This window comes from Podarcis melisellensis, assembly GCF_964234715.1.
Source record: "Podarcis melisellensis genome assembly, chromosome: 4".
Taxonomy (NCBI): domain Eukaryota; kingdom Metazoa; phylum Chordata; class Lepidosauria; order Squamata; family Lacertidae; genus Podarcis; species Podarcis melisellensis.
In genome coordinates, this window is record NC_138531.1 from 47,147,115 (window position 1) to 47,159,611 (window position 12,497).

The following is a 12,497-nucleotide window of genomic DNA, read 5'->3' on the forward strand; positions in this document are numbered from 1 at the left end:
GGATTGGCACAACACAGGTCATAAATGGACATAGGTTAATCCAAAGAGTGTTCACTTCACAAGCCATGCCTTAAAGAGTGACCAACTTGGCCGGGTTACCTTTGGAGTTCTTCCTCTTTTTTGCTTTTGATGCAAATTCATCTTCCTGTTCCTCTACAAAGTTTTCTTTAAGGCTTCCATCGTTCTGCATTTTCTCACCAGAATGTTTACGCTTCCTGTCCTGGTGGGGGCACAGGGCCTGGTTGACATCTTCTGCGGACTGGTCGCTGGCCTTTTCATATACAGTAAGTCTCTCCACACAACTGTCTGCTGGAGGAACTTTCTCCTCAGGAACTTCAAAACCGTGGTCCTGGGTGCTCTCTGTATTGTGAAAATCACCTTCATTTAAAACAAAACAAAAAACAAAAAGGGTTACCACATCACTAACTCAACGAGCATCTCGCGCAATTGCTTCCATCTCTTCAGAGCAATTGTAGCACCAAGTGCGTGCTTGTAAAGAGAATTTACAAAGTAGATGAAAAAGTTTAGACACAACTATGGATTTTGGTAAAAATGAATATTATTACATCAAGGACCAATAGGAAAACTAGACATACAGTACACTAATATTGCTGGTATTTCACTAGGAAAAGAAGGTATGGTGCAAAATATTGATTTTTCTCATGATGCAAAATAACCAGTTGTCATGAATTAATTCTAGCGGCTCCAAGTCAAATTTGCAAACCCAGGGAATGAAAGACTACAGAGTGTGACGATACACCATAACCTGAACTGCTGGAAACACTTATTGCAGGGATGGGAAACCCTTTTCTGTTGAGAGTCACGTTCCCTAGAGAGTAATTAATCAGGGGCAACATACTGAGGGCCAGAGTGAAAAGTGAGAAGGGCCAATCCGATTTGCTCACTCTCTCTGCTTCCCGCCCCTGCAACCTGCATGAAATTAGACTGACGCTGAAGGTGGCCCTCTCTGACCTATGACACCACCAGTATCCACGTATTCGGGGATTTAGTAGTGCAGTTAACATATTGCAATGCCACTCGTCTTCAAAAAATCTACAACTTTCTTCCTTTTTTGCAGCAGGCCTTGAAAACCTGGCTGACATTTTGTATCCTCAAGGTTATGCTTAACCTTAGTCAAGGATATATACAATATAACAAAAACCACAGTCTTCAACCAACAGACAAACATTTCTGAACTAGACCTAAATAAATCAAAGTTGTATATCAGCAATGCATAAGAAGGATCCCACGCCTTGAACCTGAAATTTTTAAAATTTAAAAACTTTTTCCCCCCTGTGCAATCCTGTTAAAGCTTCTTTGCCCTTCCCACATTATCTTTCTCTGTAGATAAGGGCTTTTTTAAAGGATGCAGCCGGAGCCCTCTTCCATGTATCTGCCTCTGGTCTCCTTTGTTCCCACCCTCCCGCACATTCCTCCTCTAATTTATCCCATCAATCTTATCACCCGCTTAACTTCCTCCTCTTCCATTTTGCTGCCTGCCTTATCTTCTCCTTCCATCAGCCCCATCTTAAAAGTTTGCCTGACACCTGCTACTTCAAAAAGCAGACTGAAATGAGTTTTGAAACCCAGCAAAGGAAGATTATAAAACAGTGAGGGTTAAACTGAGCCAATTTGCAGGAGCAGCTCGTTTACATTGAAACTTGATGATGTCAAAGCACAAGAATCTACACAATATTTAGTGTTGTTGCTATTATTATGAGTTAGATTTACATGCAGATAAAACTGACAGCAGATTAATAGGACTAGGTTACCCTCCTATCATAATATTTTTAGTTACATTGAAACAAGTTTTGCCTGGGACTGGTTTATAGGAAAGGTTCAACATGTATTGAGATTATAGGGTGAAGAGAACAACATCATGCTCCAAACATTAGCTTTGATGAACTCATGATGACCAGCAATCTAAACAGGTGTTTCCCTTAACACAGTTCTAGGCGGTTCTTAGTGTGAGATCTTTTTTTTTTTAAGGGGGTGTATATCTCAAGAAGACACACAAAATGAAACTTCTTTTTTTTTAGCATGTGTGATTTTGCTGAAATATATGATCTCTTACAGATAATGAAGAAAATGAGGTATAAAAATTTGTTTGCATTAAAAAATGATGAGCAGGGCACAGCACACAACACTGGATCAAATCTACAAAACGTTTGGATTTGCAAACTTGGAAAGAAGGAAAATACTACAACTTATTTTTCCTCTGGTATAAAGACTTGACTGGTGGCATTTCATAGTCTTTATTATTCGATGTTCTATTGACTGGATGCTGGAAGAAAGCATTTGCTCTAATTTTGTACAAAGCTTCATTAGTGAATACTAGCAAGCTTCTTGCAAATATTTAGAGGATTGGGATGTTGCTAGCCCAGAGAAAAGTCCATGTTTTGAAGATTATAAGTAAACCTGGAATATGACTAGAGCAGGGGTCAGCAAACTTTTTCAGCAGGAAGCAGGGTCCACTGTCCCTCAGACCTTGTGGGAGGGTGGGCTATATTTGGGGGCAGGATGAACGAATTCCTATACCCCACAAATAACCCAGAGATGCATTTTAAATAAAAGGACACATTCTACTCAGGTAAAAACACACTGATTCCTGGACTGTCCGTGGGCTGGATTTAGAAGGCGATTGGGCCGGATCCGGCCCCCGGGCCTTAGTTTACCTGCCCATGCTCTGGAGTATTAATTCATAGTTACATAAGAATTTTGCAAACCGGGCTTAAACCAATGCACCAACCATTTAAACAAAGCATTTAAACGAAACACAAAGGCATACAACCATCAAGCACAGCTCCCATATAACCATCATTAGTTCCAATGGGCCTTGAATAACAAGAGCTCCAGTGGACCTCAGATGGATTCCACTCCAGGCTGTTAACCTGTTTTTGACCTGAACCGTAACAAAAATCTGCTGAATAGGTTCTCTACCATAACATGCAACCACCTTCTCATTTAGGCTGATTCACATCTCTAACCCAAATCCTAAGTCCAGTTTCTAAAACAAGTCCAGGTGTTTGGACCAACCCCTAACCCTCATTCTATCAACAGTGGATTTTTTAAAAACACATTATGCCCACATGTGTGCTACACTTGCAGTTCAGAATCAGCAGTAACAGAAGGGCCCAGAGGGAGGGGGGAGGGATACACACAGGGATTTGGTCAACAAACCAATCTCTATATGAAATTGAAACAGGGCTAAAAACAAAACAAAACCCAACTGACTGATAAGTCCAACAGCTAAGAAGCCAAATATAGGGGGGAAGTTTCTGTTCTACCACAAGAGCCTGATAGAAGATGACTTCACTAAACTTTTTTATTAGCATTCCGTACCAGTTTGCTACCTACTGAGAATCTGTTTGGGGAGGGAGGGAGCTTTAAATCAAAAACAGTTCTTCTTACAGATAAGAAAGCACACAGGAATATCAGCATAAAACAAGGTCATTTCCCTCCTTTAACAATCTGGGAATTCCCTACATCTAAAAATCAGGCAAAAAGGAGACCCTGAATTTACAGAGATGGTGAAGTCAAGTAACCATCTGCTGCATGTGTGTGTTTTATGTAACTTTCCTTACAACTCCTCAGGATAAGGCCATTTCAGGTCTTTCTTGCATTCCAAATCTACCACCACAAATTGCATGCATTTTCCAGCTTCAGTCCAACCATGATAACACAGAAACTAAAATACGACCTTGCATTCCACAGCAAGAATGAAAATAGTCTACTTCAAGGACTGTTTGTTGCCCAGAGTACACTTATCATACTTGGAGCAGCAAATAATTTTTAACTTTGCCTAAGTATACGTGAAGGGGACGCGGGTGGCGCTGTGGTCTAAACCACAGAGCCTAGAGCTAGCCAATCAGAAGGTCAGTGGTTTGAATCCCCACGACAGGGTGAGCTCCCGTTGTTCACTCCCTGCTCCTGCCAACCTAGCACGTCAAAAGCACGTCAAAGTGCAAGTAGATAAATAGGTACCACTCCGGCAGGAAGATAAACAGTGTTTCCATGTGCTGCTCTAGTTTCGCCAGAAGCAGCTTAGTCATGCTGGCCACATGACCCGGAAGCTGTCTGCGGACAAACACCAGTTCCCTTGGCTTATAGAGCGAGATAAGCGCCGCAACCCCAGAGTCGTTCACGACTGGACCTAATGGCCATGGGTACCTTTACCTTTACCTTTAAAGTATATGTGAACAGGAAACAAGCAAGTTCACTTCATTATAAAAATGAAGTCGTTTATCTTCTTCAAACATGGTAGCAGACACGTTTCCTTTCTTCAGTTTAGTTCTGATCCAGGGAACTTCTTTAGTTCTTCTAATGTTATTAGACCACCCAGACTCTAAAATTATCCAGTGTCCTCATCCAAAAGTATATCACAATTGGCAAAAGCCAGCCTATGTTAGTCACAGCTAAGCCCAACTTAGACTACATTCCTATGGGTCTGAATTTAATGGAAGTTACTTCTCAGGGAAACTTACACCAGAGTAAATACCCTAGGACTATACACCATTCACATGCACTCTTGCCTACACTGGAAAGAAACAGGACCCCAACTGCAATCCTATGACACTTACCTAGAAGTAAGCCCCATTGAACTCAATTGGGTTTACTTCAGAGTATGCACTGAAACTCACGTCTTATCTATCAAATGGGTATAATAAATATATTACCCAGGTCTAGGGATAGGGGAGAAATTTGTTTGGTTTGAAACTAATTTTCACTTCCTGAATCCATATGAAAACCAAAGCACAACTACTCATCAAATTTCATGCTTTTCTGAATTTTACAGTGCAGCTCTCCAACCAAAATATGCATACAAAAATGTGTATTGAGAAAGCACAAACAAAAATGCTTACGTTAGTGAAGATAACATTAAAAATGTATTACCTATGGGGAAAGTGCTTGCAAAAAATATGTATACTAAGATAACTTATTTCTTGCAAATTAAAAAAACCACACATGAATGACAACAGAAATTGGCCAAACAGAATTTAAGATTGGAAAAACAAGAAGTCGAAATTGACAGAGTAATACATCCCTATTCCGAGCCCTACATGAAAGAATACAAACTATCAGCTATCCTATACTTCTGCCACATGCATGATGTTTCCACCTTTGTTTATTTCTCCCTCCACAACAAATCATGGATTTGGCTTTTTTATCACTGGCAAACATGCAAGACAAATAAATGTTTGTCACTTTGCATTTTCATTGTGCTTAACAGTCTTGTTCATTCTGAGCAATCTCCCCAAAATGGCCTTGATCTTCCCAAAATGAGACAAATGAAAAGTATCTGTCAGAGCAATGGAGAAGCACTGAATTAGTCTGTTCCTCCCAAAAGAATGAACAACTTCTGTTGTGAACCTTATAAAGCAGCAGAAATGAACCTTATAAAGCAGCAGAAAGAGAAGGACAGCCCTGGAAAAATATTCCTAGACAGGTTGAACTTATTGTAGAATAAATGGAAAATATCAGAAGCACAATGTCAAATGTAGAGATCATAATTTAGTCCCCACCCACTTACCCAAATCTCCTAAATTCTTGGCTTAAAAATAAAGAAGTTTGGTTTGAGGAACCCAGATATCTCCAACATGCTACGGATTCATTCTCAATATAATTCCTAACAGCCTGACAGATATAAGCATTTCTCTTCTGCTTGTCGTACATTATACCCACTGTTCATAAATTCATTTTAAACAACAAGTGCATTTTAAAATCATCTACTCCAATGTTTTCTTACATTCTGGTAGTTAAACGACACTTATCTCCTGAATTAAGGTTGATATACATCACCCTTACACCTGAAAAATGTTTACTTCTTTAGAGGTTGAAGGCAGGAGTAACAATTATCCCCCTCACTGGAAACTATGCCTTTGTCTCAACAGGGTCATGAATCCAGGGGTGCTTCTTGACCAGAAGGGCCAGCTTAGAGCAGCAACTCTTGCAAAGATGCAGTTGGTAGCCTCCTCTTGAGCTTGAGTAATGCTGCTGAATTTCTGCATGAGGAATGATTGAAAGATCCAATGACATCTGAAGCAGAGATGCAAGAGGATCACTTGCCAATCAGCAGAGGCTGATTGGAAGGAGGCAAGTCCACAGCAGTGAATCATGCAGAGACCCAGCCAGAGCTTCCTCTGCAAATGAGTACTTGGTGCTTGCAAGAGCTTTTTAATTGGTTAATTTATTTCTTGCAGCAGACAGGTAGTTTAGGAATCATCCTAAACTTCAGCCCTCTACTTTCTAAAACAAATAGGAAAAGGGTTATGGATCTCACTGCTTTTGCTACATGGCCTGCGGGGAAGATTCATTGTTCCACTAGTTGTCCCACTTTAGGTTTCTTTGGTGCAGAACAGTGGTCATGCTGCAGCAGCTAAAGCCTTAAAAAGGGTCAGAATGCCTAAAAATTATAGTATTTCACAAAGAACGAATGACACTTCCTTTTAGCACTATTAAGCCACCATGCCCATTTCAAATGGATCCATATACCAGGCTGCTTAAATCATTCCTCTGCTGAACACATCCCATAATTTATCACATTTGTGGCAAAGAAGCTCTCCATAGCAACGTTTATAAGTCTCCTTGGCAACAAAGCAGTTTTTGCTATGGCTCTTCCCGTTCCTCCTGATTTTTAAACTCCCTGGAAAAAAGAATACCTCTCATTTCGGTTTTCGCTTGCCTCTCATTTCGGTTTTCGCATTTTCAGGTTGCATGTACCTGGCACCGTTTGGCCCTCTACCACCGCCCCCCAAAAAATTATGCAATTCACTGATAGAGAATTGCGACGCATTTTCAAATGCAGTGGAAATAGCCTGGAGGTCAGATGAATCATTGGTTTTAGGGAACTTTCTCTCTGTGCCTCAGTTCTAAGTCTGCTTCAGTACATGTGGATGCATGGATAAAAATTATTTAAAATGAAATAAATTTGCACCAATCTGTCTGCAGGCAGCACAATGTAATTTGTTTTGCACCACTGCACCAGAAAAAAACATTCAGAGCGCACTTATGAGAATGAAAATAATTAGCTGATTATTAAGGATGAATCTAGAAAACAGAAATTAATACTTTGACCAATCCTATGAGAGCCACTGCTTTTATTCAGACCATTTAAATTTAGCAACCAGACCTAGGAGTTGGGCATTGCAGAAACTTGACTCAGACTGCCGGCAGGTGTTACAGCCTTTCTTCCTCTATATTAGGAATGTTCTAGGCTGCACTTGAGCAGGCAGATGCTTCGACCTCCCCAGCATTTTGCTTGCTTGAATGAGACTCTGCCTGAGTGTGGCAGTTCCATATGCACACCACAAAAGACTCCACTCATATAAATTCACAGTAGCCCAACTACTCTTGCTGTAAGGAAGGGAAGTATAGACAGTTACCTGCAAACATGCAATCTCTTCCTAGCCTAGACTTTCCCTCTCACCATTTCAGGTCCGCTGCAGTGAGCCAAGTGGCCGGCCTCTAGCATCACCTAATCCTAGTTGGAAGATGCTGGAGCAAGTGGCTCCCCAAAGGGTTTACTCGGCCAGCACAACTCTGCACTGAAAAAGGGTTCCTATGGAGTTTTTAAAAAACCACCTGGACCTTATAGGTTCCCCGCCCCGCTCACTAATCACTCATGTGGCTGCATGTATGGAGTGGGCCCACAAATGGGGGGGGAGGACCACCTGTGTTCAGGTAATTAGCAGCACTGAGAACCAATGGGGCATCTTACTTCTCCACAGACTTCCTGCTTTGGCAAGAACCTTCCCTTGGAGAACTTAAGACAAGCCAAAGCCTTTCATGGCTTCAGCTAATTCCACTTCGGTCAGAGATAAGGAAAATCTCCAGTACTCAGTCTTTTACTATCACATCTAACTTTGTTTTGCTGGTATTTGGGGGGGAAAGGTGGAGAAAAGGATGCTTTTTACCAGGATTTTTTATTTTTAACTTGTTTTTTTTTTAAATAATAATAAAAGTTTGCCATAGGTATGTAAGAGTCCCAAAGGAGGCAGCTAACAGTTCCCATAAGGGCCTGAGAACGTTCTGTCCAATCTCAGATCTATAAACGAAAAAAGCAAAGCAAAGAAATCTACCAGTCCAGAAGGTAACAGGCAGCAGAATTAAGTGGTAAAGTGGACTATAATATAGCACTTCAGATGGCAAGTGAGGTTACCATTTGTAAATGCCCGCACCTCACAGGGGGAAAAACCCTAACTTAGTAGAGAGAAAGGATCTCACTGGCCTCTATAGTTTTCCAATTGTAGACCATTGTATTTGAGGGTCTTTTTACACATAGAAAAACCTTCAAAAAGGAAACCTCACCTCACTATAGTCTGTGTACAATCCATTCTGTTGAATGTGTAAACCCCTTTTCCAAGTCACATTGTACATAAGAAAAGTGAACTCTCAGGACCCATCTTTATGTAGCCAAAAGAACCACCATCCACACACAAGAGGGAGGTATCAAAAGGATTGTGGAAGCCCCAAGGTGTGTGGACATACAACAAAAATGCTTAGGGGGCAGGGGAGGAAGGGAATGAAAAACCACCCAAAACAGCCCAACAAGGACAGAGCTTGCTCAATGGCCACAAAACAATGAAAGTCTGGCGAGGGGCAGAAAATTGGGGAACAGGCAGAATGGAGACCTTTGGGAGAGACATGGCTGGCTGGAATCCTGAATAGGAATACTTCACACTGCAGTGTTTTGTTAAGCTCCCAGCTATGCTACTAAAGATCAAAATGTTATCCAGATTTAAGGCTCTCAAGTCTGACTATAAACGTGGTAACATTAGATGTAAGACACTGATCAACTGAATAACAGCAACTCTCCATGGGAAAAGCTGAACCTGAAAACTTTCTGACCACATCAGGTACTTATGCCAATTGGCATGATGAATGTCAGGTGCTTAGGTTCAAAATGCCCTGAAGTACCAAAAACCTAGCGCTAAAGGCTTTCTGTTTAGCTGTCTTTACTAGCTGCTGTTGCAAGGAGCAAAAAGTGAATAGACGTGGCAAACTTTTGTAGTAATGCTGTGAAAACTTTCCGTGCTTTGCAGGCATAGTAACCATAGACATCACCACATCAAAGAAAAATGCACTTTTAAACATCTCGTCTACCACATTGGTTTTAATATGTTTATTAATTTTTAAATACTTTATGCAATCAGCCTTCCTTTACCACCTTCAGACAGCTTAGTCTACAGTAGTCTCATTTTTTCATTTTGCTGAAATCAATACAGCCGTACCTTGGTTCGCGAACGCCTTGCGAGTCAAACGTTTTGGCTCCCGAACGCCACAAACCCAGAAGTAAGTGTTCTGGTTTGCAAATGTTCTTTGGAACCCGAATGTCCAATGTGGCTTCTGCGGCTTCCGGTTGGCTGCAGGAGCTTCCTGCAGCCAATCGGAAGCCGTGCTTTTTGAACGTATTGGAAGTCGAACGGACTTCCGGAACAGATTCTGTTCAACTTCTGAGGTACCACCGTATGTCTATTCCCTAACGCCTAAGCAGAACAGAATTGACAAGATTCCAGGCTTTGTGTGTTGAAACTTTTTTGCAAAGCTAAGCCCTGTGATGTGCACAAAACCTATTTTGTAAACACCTTATCAGTCCACACATAAACAAAAATCACAAACTGCCACGTCAAAGTAACTTGAAGTTAATCACATTACATGGAACTTAACAACAGAGCTATATAGGGCAGTCACTGTGGGGATCAACAACCCTATGGCACCTTTGCCTCCCTGCAGAGATAACATTTGATAGTATTTACTATGTGCATCAAGATAATCAGGTAGTGAGTTGTCCTGCCCCTCCCCCTTCAATGGCCACCAATTGCGTGGAGCAGAAGCAGGAAGATTCTCCTGATGGCCCTGATTGATGCAGCGAGTACAGCTGAATCTAATAGCCGCAGGAAATGAAAACCTTGCCACAGGATGCCAATCCCCTGGCAACAGCAATATGTAATCTGGCTCCAAGACATAGTGTAATCCATTGTATCAACTATTTGCTTCTTGCACACAGGTGTTCTAAATACAGCAAATTTTAAAGAACTGATAAAATCCTGTTAGTTCACAGCAAACCTAAAAGTGCAGCTACTCCACCCCTCTCACCTTTTGCAAAAGCAAATGAAAATAGCAGAAAACATACAATGCCCATTTTCATTTTCAGGGACCCTGTTGTACGTTCCATCCTCAAGAGAGGCTAGATTGGGGCGTCCTATGTGTGGCACTCGCTCCCTAGTTTTAGGCAGGCTGTAAAAACTGTTTATACTGCCTGGTGTTCATTGGGTTTGAATTCCACTCTGATTTTGTTCTGGCCGCTCCTTTTTAAACAAAAAACAAAAAACCACCCAATAATAAATAATAATAATAATAATAGCAACAACTGAAATCTTTGAAATGTTGTTGGTGTTGTCAATAATAATAAATAATTTTAGTAACAACAACATCCCAAAGATTTCAGTGCCTTTGAAACAATGAAGCCATGAAGAATGAGGCATCATAGCAGGGAGTAAATGTCAACTTGGAAGAAAAAAATGCCACTGCTGGATAACGTAAAGTGTCAAGTTACGCTCAATCTTACATAAAGCTTGACACTTGCATGCATACAAGAACAGTTGCAGTGGAGTAAATAACCTGAATTGTGTTCCTAGATAACCCATTCCAACAGACTTCGTCCTCACATCTGCACCCGCAGGATCACAGCAACATGGTGCTCCCTTCACAAAACAGATGTTTGCCTCCCCCGCAATCAACCTCCATGTTCAGAGACCTTTTTGTCTCCTTCCTTCTTTCATTCAAACCCTGGTTTGTCCTTCCCTTCCTTCTTCACACCATTAGTTTCTTGGGCTCCAGCTGCCTTTCAAAAAGACAGCTCTTCCCTTCACCCTACTGCTTGATGAGGATGTGTATGAATTGCCCCTCCACCCACTGTATCAGCTGGGGGAATAGACAGACTGCAACTGCTTTCCTTTTAACTGAACAGCACTTTTGAGTTTTCAGGGCTCATGGGGAATGCACTGAAGCACAAGCATTTACTGAAACTGAAGGAAGCCACAAAAAGGAGGAGGAGGAGCAGGCAGAATGGGGCATCAGGTCTCCAGGTTCAGAAGGAAGCCTAGGATGCCTTCTTCAACTACCTGAACTCAGCTGAGCATAGCTGAGAAGAGAAGACTCTCTTCAAGAGTCTTAGCCTAGTCAAGTGCTCCCCAACCCCAACCCTGTTCTGTGCTGGATTAACAGTGTTTATCAAATACAGCCAACAACTGGTTTACACAGGGGTTACGTTCCTTTCCCCAGGCACTTTCAGGTCACCGCAATGCGAGGTTGCACGTCAGTTGGAAGCACGCAAATCATTGCCTGTAGATCTGGATTTTATAGATGAATATATGAATTTGTGGCCAACCCATTATGAGATAGCAACTTGTAATTAACATCTCTTATTGACTCAGTTTACCAGCCATGGCAGACCAGCCCCCACAAAGTTACACACACTCTAAAGAACACCCATTTTTCTATTAGCAAGTTTGTGGGAAGGGAGAAGTAATAGGTTATCACATCTGAAGAGGTTTGGATACACTGAGGCGACAAACCCTCCAATCTTTTTGTTCATTGCACACTTACTGCTGCTGAAATCACTAGAAATTAGCAGGCACTTCTTCCATTCTAATGGTGGGAAGAATACAGCCCAAATCAAGAACAAACAACCCCCAATTTTAAAAGATAATGGGCAGCTGTTGGGGCACTAGATTGGCTCCACCAGTATGGCCAGGCTGCGTTGGCATCACCACTGCCCAGCTCCCACATCACCCTGGTAAGCAACAAGCAGCAGTGCTGGCAGGAGTTCAGAACCTCGGTGCTGCCACACCATCTGGCCCTGTTGATTCATGGCATAGTTTTATTCTTTACTGGTCTGATGGAAGTTGACAAGCCTATGAATGGAAAATTTGTGCACAGAACAGTTTGCTGATATGGAGGGAGAGGGCAGGCTTCTACTACACAATACAGATCACCACATTGCAGTGGCTTTCTGCAAAAAAAGCAACAACACACACACACAATGTTAATGTTCACACTCTTCAAATAACTAAATGGAAGGTTTTCTGATTATATGACTTAACTCAACCCTCCCATTACCTGTCTTCCTTTCTCCCTGCTTAAGACAACAGAGAACCCACACTAAGACCGACGCAACTTTTAAGCTACACAAACGACGAGCTGCAGTTGATAAATGTTTACATGAAAGAAACTTGTTTTCACTTCTTGTCAAGGGAAACTTAGTAGGCGATATGCAACATTAGTCATGTTCAGAAAAGACCCACTGACATCTACTGTTATCAAATGGTCTACTCTATGACTAATGTTGTATATCACCCAGTAGGTATTGCTATGACTGTGCAGCAGCTTTTTGGAGCTGAATGCTTTCTACGTACAGTAGTACCTCGGATTAAGTACTTAATTCGTTCCGGAGGTCTGTTCTTAACCTGAAACTGTCCTTAACCTGAAGCACCACG

General features: G+C 41.6%; 1 protein-coding gene across 8 annotated transcripts in view; it reads right to left on the reverse strand.

The window, feature by feature from the left end:
* The window catches only part of BCOR (BCL6 corepressor), an 85,559-nt gene that overhangs the window by 25,602 nt on the left and 47,460 nt on the right, over window positions 1-12,497 (reverse strand). For all 8 annotated transcript variants that reach the window (XM_081908936.1, XM_081908938.1, XM_081908939.1 and 5 more), the window contains one exon: window positions 100-378. In XM_081908936.1, coding sequence (XP_081765062.1) covers window positions 100-378 — 279 coding nt within the window. The remainder of the gene's footprint in view (window positions 1-99; window positions 379-12,497) is intronic.